Source organism: Alosa alosa, chromosome 23 (genome assembly GCF_017589495.1).
Source record: "Alosa alosa isolate M-15738 ecotype Scorff River chromosome 23, AALO_Geno_1.1, whole genome shotgun sequence".
NCBI lineage: Eukaryota > Metazoa > Chordata > Actinopteri > Clupeiformes > Clupeidae > Alosa > Alosa alosa.
In genome coordinates, this window is record NC_063211.1 from 6,856,315 (window position 1) to 6,872,467 (window position 16,153).

Genomic DNA, 16,153 nt, shown 5'->3' on the forward strand with positions numbered 1-16,153 from the left:
GGGGAAAAGACACATACCAACAGACAAAAGATGCTCACACACTCACACACTTATATGCAAACAATAGGTTATTTTTTATCTATTGAGTCTTTATTATGGTTATGCTTAAATGACAAAAGTGTATAAAAAAGGTATTTCTGTGGTTAGCATTCAGTGCTGTTAGCTGACTCTCAATGACCTTTTTCTCAAAACTCAACATTCAAGAAGAGGACCTTGACCACCAGGTGGCAGCACTGTTTAAGAGCTGAGTCTTTGACTGACACATTTTTTTTTTATCCCTTCCTTGACAATAATATATGTGCAATGGGTGGTCCCTTTCTTTAGCAAATCTGTAAAAATACACGTGCAACAGGTGCAAAGCACGAGTGTAAAAATACAAAGTAAACAAATTACACTTTTCATTCACAGCTTTACACAGATGAAGGCTCACTATACCATCAGCTTTACACAGATGAAGGCTCACTATTGCATCGGCTTTACACAGATGAAGGCTCACTATTGCATCAGCTTTACACAGATGAAGGCTCACTATAGCATCCAGGTCAAATGTTTCATTTTTTAAAAAAGATGTTGTTTTAATGTCTGCTTTTGCATCGTGCCAGTGGTGCCCTTCAGAGTGTGCAAACAAAACAAGTGGGAGACTGATCACTGAAAGGATGCAAATGTATATGTCTGAAAGTAAGGCCCTAAAACGTGTAAGCTCTTCCAATACTTTCTGAAATAAATGTGGTTACATTTTTGTTTTGTTAGTAGCAGGCATTAAGCCTAGAATACTGGCTGATGAAAAATCTTTAACAAACAAAGACAGAATACTGTCTTTGTTTGTCTTTGCCTGGCGAAAATGCTTTAATAAACAAAGACAGAATACTTTTGGAAGAAACCTGAGTGTGTGCTTTAACTTAGTGGACCATGTAAGATGGCAATGCCCCTCATTAGTGAAAAGGTGGAAGTAATACAATCATTAAATAAATATATCAAAGTTGAAATAAGGTAGTAATTCAGTAAGTAAATGTCACAAAGATAAACAAAACAAAAACACAACAATATTGAAACAAACACTGACATCACATGAACAAAAGCAGCACTTTTGTATAAGCATTGTAGGTTAAAGGTAGCTCACATGCATTCTGGAAAGGTTTACAACTACGATGATTACCACTGCCATGCTGATGGGACCCAACGGGTCCAAAATGATGGGCCGAGTCAGGGTCCTTAGCCTCCCTTATACTGTCCAGCATGGTGTGTTCCAAGGCAAAGCAAATTGTTTTCATTGGCTTATCGACTCTTTGTTTCTCTTTTCTTCTGCAAGGAGCACTTGTTTTGTGTGCAAAGAAAAAAGGGTGTGGGGGGGGTGTGTGTGTGTGTGTGTGTGGGGGGGTTAAGGGTTACTGGAGAAGCTTTGGCTGAGGTCTCCGTTGGTGGCGTAGGTCCCGTCCCCCTCGGGGCTGTCCGCGTCGGTGAGGTGCGGCTGCTTGTCGCAGACGGGCCCTACCTGGGCGGCGTGGTGCCCGTGGAGGAGCAGGCACGAGGAGCCGCAGCACTCGCACGCGCCCTGCGACGCGCTGGCGGAGAGCAGCCGGCGGCACGGGTGGCAGAACTGGTAGAACATCAGCATGAAGAAGATGGCCGCCGAGTAGCCCACCAGGAGCAGCAGCGCCAGCACCGGCTCGTCCACCGCGCGGTAGACGTCCGTCTGGTAGGCGTGCCACAGCAGGGTCAGCGCGCCGTTCTCCAGGAAGCGCAGGCCGTAGTAGCCGGCCACGCGGCGCCAGCTGTGCGTCTTGTCGATCAGGTCCGGGTCGCAGAGGCGCAGCTGCACGGCCGACCAGCAGAACATGTTGATGCCCGCGTAGAGGAACGTGAGCAGCGCCAGCACCATGGTGGTGCCCACGCGCGTCAGCGTCTTCTCGATGTTCTCGGGGAAGGGCGAGCCGCTGCGCCAGAACAGCGCCCACGGGTGCAGCGTGAAGAGCAGGAAGTTGACCAGCACCACGGGCAGCACCCAGATCTGCAGCACGGAGCTGAACAGCACCAGCACAGTCACGCGCGTGGCGATCTCGAAGCTGCGCCACAGGAAGATGCACAGGTACGCGCCCGGGCGCACGTCCACCTCGTAGTCGTCGTAGCGGATCTTAATGGCCAGGATGTTGCAACGGAGCGCGCCGTACACGATGGACAGCAAGGAGATGACCATCAGTGTGCCTTCAGAGACGTAAAGAAAGAAAACCAAGTGAGGAGGTTGCTGGAGAGCTGCTGAATGACCATCCTAACCTCAGATATTAATGTAAGACTGTTATGTAAGGGATAATGGACGACACGGTGGTCTGTTCACAGAAGTTAAAGCACGGTCGAGGTTGTAAAACGGCCCCGACACGAAGCGGAGGGCCGTTTAAACCTCGTAAGTGCATCAATTTCTGTGAACAGACCACCGTGGAGTCCATTATCCCGCTTATTCCACTGTTGCCACTTGCGTTGTGTTCATTTCCTGTTACAAATTAAACGTTTTAATCGCTAAAACTGTCTTGTTTGCAGAACTAATTTCTTCCGACACATAATAATTTCTCAACTTGCAGGACAAACTGCCGTTACTAGTTCTAAATGGATGGTTGCTACGGCCAAAGGCCAGTCGTTAGTTCTATCTCTCCCGTTGTCAAGTGGGCGTACCTCAAGATTCTGATAAACTTTAGCTTTGAAACATCGCTATTTTACTTAGCCTGCTGTCATCCATCTAGCAAAAAGCCACCTCCGTCATATGCTACAATGTTCTGAACGTCTGCATTTTACAGCTCGGATGCAACGTGACCGTTCATTTAAACTTCACAAGGAGTTCGGCGAATTAATATACAAGTGTGATACGGCCAAACAAATGGATCTACTTCATAGGTGTGCAAATAACATACGGTTAATGGTCGTTCTAAATTACGTAGGACAATGGGAAATTCAACCAAGCAGTGGAATAGCTTCAGAAAGCAACACAACAGCTGTGACACATGCATGGGGCGGGTGCCAACATTTCCCCAGGGGTGAGCGAGTGGTCACACGCTGGACGGCCGTCTGTAACAGCCTCACGGAGCCCCAGAGGCTGGGCAGCAGAGCACAGCGGAGGCAGGACTGGGCAGGAAGGCCAGCGTTGGGTGCTCATGTAACCCAGAAGGTTTTAGTGTGATAATCCAGCCTGGCCGGAGCAGGAAGGACGTTTGTTTGCACTGCGCTGAAATTGTGTTTCTTGTTTTGTGTTTTGGATCGCTAAGCAGCTCAGCCAGTGGTAGGAAGTGGGAGAGAGAGAGAGGGAGAGAGAGAGAGAAAGAGACAGAGAGGGAGAGAGAGAGAGATTAACTATCCTAATCTATTTGATGCTTTTATGCTAAAGCTTCAGACCACATCTCATGTTTTTATAAACAACCACAAATGTGCACCCTTCCCACCCTGGCCTTTCCAGGACGTGCTGTTGAGTATCAGTATCCGTTCCGATGACTTCCCCTCTTTCCTCAAATCTTTTGTCTCTTGCAACGCGCTGACTACCGCAAGGCATCGGGTGTCTCCTCTGATAAGACACAAATATAGCTGGCCAGGCCAGATAACAACTGCCAGCTAACTTACGCAACAGCGGAGTGGACGAGGACGGAGGCCTGAGCTCACTCCATGCGGGGGCCCCCTGAAGTAGAGCATTAAAATCCCCCACATTGGCACAGGAATACCTGCAGTGCCATTCAATAATATGGAATTAAGGGCTCCTCTGCATTGTAGTATTTATCATCACCTAAGTAAGCTCTCCACTGCATTGTAGTATTTATCATTACTTAAGCTCTCCACTGCATTGTAGTATTTATCATAAGCTAAGCTCTCCACTGCATTGTAGTATTTATAATTACTTAAGCTCTCCACTGCATTGTAGTATTTAGTAGTAGTATTTATAGTAGTCTTTATCATTACTTAAGCTCTCCACTGCATTGTAGTATTTATCATCACTTAAGCTCTCCACTGCATTGTAGTATTTATAGTAGTATTTATAGTAGTCTTTATCATTACTTAAATACTACAATGCAGTGGAGAGCTTATCATCACTTAAGCTCTCCACTGCATTGTAGTATTTATAGTAGTATTTATAGTAGTATTTATCATTACTTAAGCTCTCCACTGCATTGTAGTATTTATAGTAGTATTTATAGTAGTCTTTCTCATCACTTGAGCTCTTTGTTAGTAGTCGAATGTTTCCTTCTTTTCATCTTTTAATTGTGCCCAAAGTGCTCCACAAGCAAAGCGGAGAAGCTGCTTTTATCTATTATGCACAGAAGCTATGAAACACCCAGCCTCTGTACATCAAACAGGCAAATTCTGTAAACAACTTTTAAAAAAGACCTGAAAACATACCTAATATGAGAGCTTTTAGTTAACTCACTTTTATCTTGTAGCCAATATCTTCACATTAGTTGACATTCACCTGCTCCTATTTACAGGGTGTTCCTGTAGGAGTTTGCACGGACGTCACGTCCTGGGCAGTAACCCAGCTGCATGGCCATGTTGGAGGCACTCAACGTAAAGAACTGAATGAAGTACAATGGAGTATTATGCACTTTGGCACTTAAAGCTGCAGTTGGCAAGATTTTTTTTTACATATTCAAATGATCCGACACTATGCTCCGACAGAACAACATAAATCAGCCGGTTTTAGAAAAAAAAAAACACACTTCTACCACCACCTAGAGCCTGTTATTTGTTTTGCAAAAATTCACAGCTCCCGGTTCTTCTGGTCCAATCAGAGCAGGGCTGTGTGAGATCTGACTGTCAATCACAGTCTGATGTGCATTGACGAGCACAAACTCGATGAGATGGTGCTAGGTGGTAGTGGGGTAGGGGCGTGAGAGTTGTAAACATTCAAAATTTTGGCTAAGTCCCCTCAATCTGTCAGATTTGCCAACTGGAGCTTTAAGTGATTATAGCCATGTCTAAACAACAGAAAAGCTGGCAACGGGCCGTGGCGCAACTGGCTGGGGCACCTGCACCGTACACCGGCATAAAAAAAAGCCCCCCCCCCAAAAAAAATATATATATAAACAACAGAAAAGCTCATCAAAATGCGTCCAAGATGCAAAGGCATAGGGCAGGACTTGGACCACAAGAAAAGGCGCAATATTTCAAGAAATTACCGTTCATTGGCAGTGCAGATCCATAGGAGATGGTGAGGGAGACACAGTAGCAAGTCCAACCACAAGCGCCCCCCTTCCTCTGATAACTTCTGGCATTATTCTCCTTTCTCCCTGTTTTTTTTAATAACTTTTGGAAGTCGATACCTACTGCAGATGTTTTTCTCAGGCTGACCTATTGGTTCAACCTAAAACACAGCCATAATTAACCATTTTCCTTGACGACGTTAGGGATCTACTTCAGTGCTTTCTTATGATGCGAGTATCTCCAATATGGTGAAGTCCCGACCTGATGACACGCCGTGCAAACCCCTTATTTTCACTGCATTAGTTGTATTGTATGTGTTGTTGCATTTATCTCCATACCATCTTGTGAATTCTATTTGTTTACTTAATTCGAAATCTCTGATGTTTTATTTTTTGTTTTGTTTATTTGTTCTATTATTACCATTTCTTTCTCTATTATTGTGTTAATGCTCCAAATGTAAAGCACTTTGAGCTGCATTCTGTGTATGAAAGGTGCTATACAAATAAAGTGTAATATTATTATTATCATCATCATCATCATCATCATTATTATTATTCTGTTTTGATCAAAAGATTAAAGCCTTTGGATAAATGCCTTTGAATAAAGGCGTCTGCTAAGTCAATAAATGGAATAGCTTTGCTTTCTTCTGCAGAACATAAACAGTAGACTCAGTGATAGAGAAACCTAATTACACTTTAAATGAATCTGTAGTCATAAGATAGAAAATAATTACAGTACTTTATTGTTTTATATCGATGTTTTGTTGAGCCTAATGGCATTCTAGATAAAACAATAAAGTAATTATGACAGTAGCATTCCCAGTGTAATTCTGAGAGTTGTATTTCCTGATAGCAGTTCCTAGAAAGGCCAGTACAGAAAACAAATAAGATATAGGGCAGAGGCGGGCAGAACTCGGTCAGTGTTTCATGACCATATGCATCATGTGTTGACTCAGTTACAGTAAAGGGACACCAGTCAAAGATAAGATTAGATAGATACACTAGTGTAGTGTCTTAGTTAAGCTCACACTGGCCTGTAAAAGTGGGCCTGTACCACCCAAACACAGGGAGAACGTGACCTCAGAACACTGAGAATATAACACCACTACGTCATACCTCACACACACGCTAGTAATTAGCACTCACTCACTCACTCACAGAGGGAAGAAAACAGGGAGAATGAGCAGATGGATTGTGAGGGGTTTGGCTATTCTACTAGTTATCCATTTATTTCATGATCAGAAAGATCTATGGGCTGCCAGAATCTCTTCTCTATATATCTCATCATATTATATATATATATATATATATATATATATATATATATATATATATATATATATATATATATATATATATATATATATATATCTCATCATATCTATACATTCATAATCTCTTCTCTATCTATATCTATACTTTCATAATCTCTTCTCTATCTAAACTTTCTTTCAACCACCAGCTGGATGACTCCTCTGACTTGTATGTCTTGAATTTCCCCTTGAGGATCAATAAAGTATCTATCTATCTATCTATCTATCTATCTATCTATCTATCTATCTATCTATCTATCTATCTATCTCTCTAAGATGTGGTGCATGTTCAGAACCACCAATCATAAACCTGACTCTCTCAACCACACTGGCCTTTTGGAATTTATCTAAATATAAATCAAGAAAAGCTTGAGAGAGAGAGAGAAAGAGAGAGAGAGAAAGAGAGAGAGAGAGAGAGAGAGGGGGGAGGGGAGAGAGAGAGAGAGAGAAAGAGAGAGAGAGAGAGAGGAGGAGAGAGAGAGAGAGAGAGAGAGAGAGAGGGGAGAGAGGAGGGAGAGAGAGAAAGAGAGAGAGAGAGAGAGAGAGAGAGAGAGAGAGAAAGAGAGAGAGAGAGAGAGAGAGAGAGAGAGGGGAGGAGGGAGAGAGAGAGAGAGAGAGAGAGAGGAGGAGGAGGGAGAGAGAGAGAGAGAGAAAGAGAGAGAGAAAGAGAGAGAGAGAGAGAGGAGGGAGAGAGAGAGAGAGAGAGAGAGAGAGGAGGAGAGAGAGAGAAAGAAAGAGAGAGGGAGAGAGAGAGAGAGAGAGAGAAAAGAGAGAGAGAGAGAGGAGGAGAGAGAGAGAGAGAGAGAGAAAGAAAGAGAGAGGGAGAGAGGGAGAGAGCGAGCTGGTGAAAGTGAAAGAATGAATCTTGCTGAAGCAGCAAGGGAAGACCAGCCTCTCTCCTGGAGCAGGACAGAAATAATCATGGGTTTGAGTTACGGCCTCTCCGTCTCTATATAGTTTACGAGGTCACCCTGCAGGACCGTGATATGAGGTCTCCCTGCAGGACCGTGAGGCAGTTCACACCCTGCTCAGCAATGCAGTGACTGTGCTTGAAGCATTGCCTCGTCCAAAATGCTGTGAGGTAATTTACTGCCTCTCACACTTGGTGCGGTGAGGGATATTGATTTGCTGGCCAACTGATATTGCCAGCCAACTATGGATTTGAGAGAAGAAAATACCTTTGCTGCAAGCATTTGGTGCTTTTTTCACAAGATGGCGTGAAATAAATGGTTGATTATTAAAAAAAACAATATATGGCTAAATAAGTTTCAGATGGTCTGAGGAATTAACAGAATTTCGGGGCCTGAATTTGCTCGAGAAGGTAAAGAAAGCCAAACAGTACAAATTCTACCAAAAAGATAAAAGATGACTCATTTTGTTGTAGAGTTGGTCATCTGACTAATGCCTTGTGTCCTTGTTCCTGTGAACAGAAGTCTATTCACAACTTCCAAACAGGTGTATGCCTAAAGCCACTGAAAGGACAAATAAACTGGCAGATTGTTGACTGACAGATCATAAAGCAGCGGCAGATGGAAACAGTTATTTAGGCCTCAGGCTAGAACTAGCATCATGCTTGTTTTACAAAGAGTTCTATGTGACAGTTCTTATTGGTCTTAGCAGCTTTCTGTGTAACCTAAAAGAAAAAAATCCTACTAAATTAAGTCAAAATTCCTTCCCAAATATCTCACACCATGATACCACAAAGGTATTAGGTATCTCTCACTGTAAGAGAAAAGTGACCAATATCTCACACCATAATGCCACACAGGTATTAGGTATATCTCACTGTGGGAGAAAAGTGACATTTGGGGCAGCTCTAAATTATGCAGGACTTGCACCAGTGATGACAAAGTTTCTCATCACTGCCACAGCTTGCCACATTCTAGCCTAAGCTCATGTCAGATCATGTCAGGAGATTTCACCACTTCTTACTTTAGGTCTACAACATCTACTAGTTGAGTTGGTGAAAGCAATATCTAAAGTTGACTGCTTCAAACAAAACACAGACTACTCTCGTGCAAAGATTCTCGTGAAAGGTAGGTGTGTGTGTGTGTGTGTGTGTGTGTGTGTGTGTGTGTGTGTGTGTGTTGTGAGACTGGACATTCAAATGTGCTGTATGCCATGACGAGGCATGACATGACACAAGATGACAGGACATGACATCACATGACAGGACAGGACAGACGTACCTCTACCGATGGACACCCCCTGCTGCAGAACGCATATGTAGAGCTGGAGGGTGAGTTGCGGTGCGGAGCCCAGGAAGGCCTGGATGACGGAGCTGCGGGCGAAGGCGGCGCGGTGGGTGATCAGCTTGCCCTCGGCCTGCCCCACCTCCTGCTCCACCTCCTCCGACCGACCGCCCCGGGGCATCTGCTTCCTCCGGGTGATGGTGACATACGGCTCCTCGAACGTGCCCGCGCTGCCATAGATACAGAAGGCTTCCAGACACCTGAAAATGACAACATGCTGGTGAGCAGTCAGCACTTAGATACAGGGTCCACTGGGGGACATTAGAGTCCTGAACTGGGTCCGCTGGGGGACATTCTTCCTAAACTGGTATCTCATTTACAACAACAGAGGCTTCAGATAGCTACTATGCCTAGACATAGATCACTGCTTCCAAAGTGTGATGCGTGAGGAGCACATATAATAAGAGTTCTGAATAGAGACACACTGATTCAGGGTCAGTGTGTGAGGTGTGTCGGTGCGGTGGCACTGTTTACGTGAGGAAAGGGTGAGATTGCTGACAGTAAATCAGAGTGGGAACCTGAGACACCTGCAGGGGCACACCTGTCCCTCACCACCACACCAGAGTGGGCAGTCTGCCCCACAGCGTGGAGGCCCCATAGTGGCAGACTGCCCATTTAATTTGCTTAGTATGCAGAGGGCAGCATGCCCAGTGCCAGATAAAACGCTTGCCTGGTATGGGCTTTATCAAGCTTCCAGTTCTAGAACGCTTCTGAGAAAGGGGGCAGTCTGACATTGAAACTTGAAAAACTTCTCATGGCATCAAATTCCTCACTAAACATACAATGTTCTAAGTGTGCTGACTCAGGCTTTTTGAGCAAGAAAAAATAGAAAGGCAAGCAGTGCATGTGTATGAAACCCATCCCATAAACACTGACACAAGGATTAGCTGTTTGGATACTATCCATTGACAGCTAGGGTGATGCAAATATTTACACATTAAATATGTAATATAGAAATGCCTAATAAACATTAGAGACCTAATAGGCTAGGCTTATAGGCTAGTCCTATACGCATCCAGCTTAAAATGGACCACCAAACTGAAAATAGCATCAGTAGACAACACAGGCTGAAATAAAGATGTTCAATAAAAACCTGTCAAACAGAATGCTATTGCTGGCAAGTGGCTTACTGGGAGGAAACAGCCAGGCAGAGGCTTTTAGGGTAATCGTTAGGTTACAGACGAAATTAAAAAGACGACATTAATGGCCCCGGGACAGCTTTTCAGGGCCAAGCCCCTTCCCTAATTACGGTTTGTCTTATTTAGATAGATAGATAGATAGACAGATAGGTAGACAGATAGATAGACAGATAGATAGACAGACAGACAGATAGATAGATAGACAGATAGGTAGACAGATAGATAGACAGATAGATAGATAGACAGATAGATAGATAGATAGATAGATAGACAGATAGATAGATAGACAGATAGACAGATAGATACTTTATTTCTCCCAAAGGGGAAATTCAAGGTCTCAGTAGCATCCAGACATCACACACAACATGCACTTACAGCAGAAAAAGTAATATAAATAAAAATATAAAAAAACTCCACTGTACAATAGAGACAGTAAAAGATAAACATGATACTAAAATACTAAATATACTATATAAACTAAATTAAATATCCCACATAGTGTGCTTAAGGATGATCACGCACAGGGCAGGGACTGAACCTGTAATTCAGTGTGCATTGCAAGGTGCTCTATGAGAGTGAGTGTCAAGGTAATGGTGCCAATAAGTAAGTCCAACAGTGCAAGAAGTCTAGAGACCAGCATACAATAAATATGGACATATAAGAGAATAATGTATAATGTAGACAAGGTAATATAAAAAAAAAAAAACTATATCAGTGCAAGAATAGGTTGAGGTAATAGGGTTACAGCCATTGGTCAAGTATTAAGTATAATGCACATTATTTTAAACACATGGTGTAGTTAATTATTTTTCTCTGTGATACAATGGGCAGATAAACAGGTCTATTTGAGGTCGGCCAGTGAGATACCCCAGCACTCACAGAATACCCATATGGATTAAAAGAGCTGGGGTGAGAAGCCGACTGACCAACAGGATTTTACGCCCAGACAAATAATTCCACCCGGCCTTGTGAATAAGCCTGTAGGATGACACTCGCGTCTCCGAGCTTCCGATTTATTGAGTGACAGAGGGAGAGAGTCTCTGTTATGTCGACGACCACAACGCGTGCAATACTAAACTGTTGATCGATACTAGCATGGTAAACAAACAGGCCGCGCGGATTGTATGCGCAACTGAAGACAAAAGCTGCATTATTTTCTCTGCACAGCAATTGTACACATTCAGCCTTTAAAAATAGACACTCTAAACAAGGCTATCGCAGATGTTGTGTCGAATCTCATTACTGTGCATTAAGACAACAGAACCATTCTCCGTTGTAAACATATGTGATGTCTGTAAGTGTCTGGTTGTTTTTGAAGGCACACCCTACCGGATAATCGGCCCCAGCTGCAGTATATGTAGCAGAAGCACGAGAGGTCGGTCCCTGCTGAGGTCCCGGTGGATAAATATCAGGGTGAGCTGCACGAGGACTGACGGGAGGAGCGTGAAGAGCAGCGTGAAGCCCTGCCAAATTTTGTCTCCAGCGGAGCGGTACGTGGTGCTCAGATATAACGCAGCCGTCGTCTCAGCTGTGAACAGGGAGACCGAGACAAGCACCGAGCTGGGCAGTCTCATTATCACTCAGCCATCTTTGTCTTCGTCTCCTCCAGTCTTTTATGCAGACGATTCGGAGACGGCTGACTGAACCACGAAGCCGCAGTCATCAGGGCTATCCAAGACGAGAGCTGGACTGTTTTGACTTAGCTGTAGATGGCGCAGTGACTTCAATGTTGTATTGACCGATTGCGCGCTCGCGATACCATACGTGCTGCGCGCACGCACTTTTACGCTATAGGTCGGAATCTCTTTTCAAGAACCGCTGATCATTTCATTTTAATGGTTAGAAATCACCGAAAGTATTAGAAATTGAGTTAAAAAGATCAACACATGTTAGGCGACGCTCTGAAAGTGACTGTCTACACACGATCTCTGACATTTAGCCTACACTACTTAAATACAGGATACTGGATTAAAAATGAATATTGGATTGCGCTTGTTGAGTTTGTTATATAGGCCTACTGGTAGGCCTATGCAAGATATCATCAGGTTAGTACCCCCATTCGCCCAGTAGATGTCGATGTAGCACACATTTCTACAAATTCTTCTGAAGATCCGTTAGAATCCTTCACAGCCAGACATGTTTGATAGGCTATAGCCCTTATTAGACATTCTCTGCTATAGCTATATTTCCTTTACTGTCTATAGGTATAGCCCATTTCATTGGCTGTAGACATTGGTATTGCTTTACGACATTTTAGGTGGAGATTATGTTTCAGAAACTCCACGAATTTAGCAGGAGCAGGGCCATGAAGGTGTTAAACAAGGTTTATCAATTGGTTTGAATCGTGAACATACTCCAACGTTTGATTTCACACTTTGATTTATTACATGAAATGTCAAATATTGGCCAGTTATGATATAAGCTAAGTAGGGTGTGATAAATAAACAGATACAGTTTGCAAACAGTGATTTGAATGCTGATGTTTATGGCAACTGTTTGCATGTTCCCATGGAAGAGGCTCATCATGCTTGTTTTGAGGATCTGGCATTTAAAGCTTCCTGTTGGTAAGGTCAGATAAGAACCAACAGAAAATAATGTCCTTCCTTCCTGTCAATACAGCGGACTCTTATGCAGAATGAGTAGGCCACTGTGGCGCTAGGAGAAACTGTCTTCCATAATGTTTATATCTTATTTTGTGGGCCTACATTTAAAAGGGCTGCATACCCTGAAAAGTCTTTCAAAGGTTTTGCTTTGTGAGTTCTCTGTTCCTTTCTAGAGGCCAGATAAATATCATCAGTATAAATGTCAAATCCCTGTGTGCCCAATGCAAGGTGGCCAGCTCCTTTTGACTTTGTGTTGCATTCAGATCAGGGGTGTAGTGGTAAAAAAAGAGGTGGGTAAACTATGATTTCTGTGATCACGGTGAAGTCGACTGCGCCATGCGGTATCAGATTTTTTAAAAAAGCATTCAGAACATGTTTGATGATGGTGGAGGTTATTGTCCAATATTTATAACAACATGTTCTGAATGCCTTTTTAAAAAATCTGATACCGCATGGCGCAGTATGATTTAAAAAGGCATTCAGAACATGTTTGATGATGGTGGAGGTTATTGTCAATACAATACCAGTGGTATTAAATGGTTCCTAGTTTGTTGATTAGTGTACATATTGTGGATAATGCAGTGTGATCTTTCAATGTTAAAAGTTGTAATTGGTGAACAAACTCTTTTGAGAGGTGCATAAGCTCTAATAAGAGGTGGATAAACTCTATTTCTGGAACTTACAATGCACCCTGGCTCTGAATAGCGGTTGTACAAGATGACTTTGTAACTACTATGTGGACTTCAACAAAGACCTATGAAGCTTAACACACGCTGATCACATGATTGTGTCCTCTCAAACACCAGCACACGTTTTCTTTGTCAGTGGTGAAAACTCATATCTGTGCCTTGGGACACCCCCCATATGCCTGACTGCCCTGGTGGTTTTAGCAGTGACCGACCCTGACTGGCATGGGAATTAAAGGAGGTACATGGGTGGAGGGTACCAAAAGACATCACATCAGTAACTGCTATCAGTGAAACGACAGAGAAATACATGTGGATTTAATGGCAACACATGGAATTAGCAACAGCACATGGACCACATACAGTCGAGACGAGAGCACTGGCGATTATCAAGCCGTCGGAGGCTCTCTGTGTCTGTTGCACAGCAGGTTTTCCTCCAAGGAGAACGCTGTAAGCTTTATGTCTGTGTCTGTGAGAGGGAGAAAATAAAGTTGGTGTGTGCGTGCGACCTGCGTGCGTGCGTTTGTGTGTGTGTGTGCGTGCAATGTGTGCGCATTCGCGCAGGTATGTGTGCATGTTTGTTTATCCTTATCACAAGAACAGTCTGTTACAAATCAGTGCTTTGGTAGGGACTGATATCCATTCCCAACATGTGTTGCACCATAAGGGTGAGGGTTGAGATGTGGTGGACTGGACATGTGCTTTTATCTCTGTGAATCTACAGCTCAGCAACGTAGTAGACATACAGCACCATCACATTCTCAGGTTTAACTTCCATCCTCCATAGTCAGGGGGCCTATGTGGTTTCTGTGGGATTGAAATGTTAATTTTTGGAGAGTGGTTGGACTGTCTTTAGAGGTCATTGAACATGGAGAAAAATGATGTCTCCATTTTTTTTTACCTGTTTTAACCCTATTTTTGTGAAATTGTATATTTCACTATAATTAACACCATAAATATTGCCTAAATCACTGGCTATGTTGAATAAAGTTCACAAAACAGTTATTTTATTATTTTCAACAGTATGATTGTATGTCAGTATTATGATTGTATGTCAAACAATTCGAGATAAGATCAATAACCAATCAGTTTCACCAAATACACATACTCCATTTCTGAAAGATAGCAAAATCACTGAATCACAGATGAGACCTCAAACAACATTTAATTCATTTACATATAAACAACATATTAGATCTCACCTCCACAATGTCCTCATCAAAATCTACAACTACTAAACCCTGTTTGTACTCACCTTCTTAAGACTGGTCTCCCCTTCCTGGATAATGTTTTGCTCTAGATTATAAATAATTCTGTCAGGGCATGTACCACAGTCGTTTAAGAGATCTGTTATTAAGCCCTCCCTCAAAAAACCTAGCCTTGTATCTATACTGGTCCTCCTGGATCATACCTTCCTAACCGTCAACAATTTGTACAGGTCCATAATAAACCATCTACCCAGATTATGGTAAAATATGGAGTGCCTCAAGTCTCAGTACTGGGGCCCCTGTTGTTTAGCAGATGATGCATAACTATACCTCTCCATAAAACCTGATGAATTAACCCCGTTAGTTTCTTTTAGAATATATGTGCCATCACCTGACTAACAGAAAGACACACCTCAGAATATAACCTAACTAGACTGTGCCACCATGGACTATGAAAATGTGCTTGCTCAAATGTAGAAGTCTAGAAGGTCACTAATATCACCAACCATGAAGAACAGAGCACTATGTGCTTCAGGTTATTCGATATTCTAAATTATATCACTGCCAGCTATCATCGGCCAACTGTCAATGGTAGTCAGGGATGGATTACTGCATGGGCCTACCGGGCCCAAGCCCAGGGGAGACACGGAGTCAGGGGGCCCAAGCCTCAATATCAACACATCATATCAACATATAGGCTATGAATCTGATTGAATTAAAGTATTGGCCATCCCTAAAATGCACCAGAATATAGGAAATCACATCAAAATTTTAACAATCACATTTTTACAAATGTCCCCCGCAACCATTAGTGGGTGGCCCTTAATACATCTGGGCCTGAAAGTTCATAATCCATCCATGCTGGTAGTGTCTCTCTTTCTCTTTCTCTCTGTTACACACACACACACACACACACACACACCTGTCTGTTTGTCTATGTGATCCTTTACCCTTTCTTTTCATCACACTTACATAAGCTACGGAAGGCCTTACAGACTTCAGCTGGTACTATGTAAAAGTCTATTAAGTCTATTAAACTTGATTTAACAGAGATCTCTGCACTTTGTGCTCTGAATGGGTGTAGACAAGAACTGACAGAGCAGGCTAGGCCTACACTCAAGCACACTAATAGGCATGAATTGATTGTATTGATATTGAAGTATTATTTTTTTAGCGGACAATTTCAAGAATTTTAGGCACAATTTCTTGTTAAAGAGATCAATCATCAGCCTAAAAATGTTTTATAATGTTGTATTGTTTATGTGGCCCACTTTTGCACACCTTGTAGGCACCAAAACCTATGCTATAATACCAGCAATGTGAGGTTTATGGACAAAACACCATATTTGACCTTTTCTGAATTTGACCTTTGATTTGGGTCCTTCAAAACCTTAAAAAAAAATGGAGACATGTTTTTTACTCTTAAGAACCCCTAGAACAAAGATATAATACTCTCCAAAAATTAACATGCGAATCCCACAGGCCCCCAAATTAGACACATAGGCCCCTCTACTACCATCTCAGTGTGTTTCCTATGACAATACGATATCATGTATCTGAGCATCTCACCCGTCTCCTCATTTGTGTAATTGCTCTTGTTTCTATAGAGACGGTTGTCTGGGGACTGTTCATTATGTAGGTGATGTAAAATGAAGACTTAATCACACTGGTCCTCCATAGAGCCTTTACTAGGATGAGTCAGAGTTAACCTTTTATTAACTTCATTTCACCAGAGATGAAGCCAGCGCTCACTCCTCCGTAATCTCCTGCATTCAGAACTG

General features: G+C 42.8%; 1 protein-coding gene across 1 annotated transcript; it reads right to left on the bottom strand.

Annotated features, from left to right (window-relative positions):
* Positions 1 to 68: 68 nt before the first annotated feature.
* xk (X-linked Kx blood group (McLeod syndrome)) lies at positions 69 to 11,684 on the bottom strand. The gene is made up of 3 exons (XM_048234400.1): positions 11,205 to 11,684; positions 8,674 to 8,936; positions 69 to 2,202 (listed from the first exon to the last, which is right to left on the bottom strand). The coding sequence occupies exons 1-3, from the start codon at positions 11,447 to 11,449 to the stop codon at positions 1,379 to 1,381; spliced, it is 1,332 nt and encodes a 443-aa protein (XP_048090357.1). The 5' UTR covers positions 11,450 to 11,684; the 3' UTR covers positions 69 to 1,378.
* Positions 11,685 to 16,153: the final 4,469 nt, after the last annotated feature.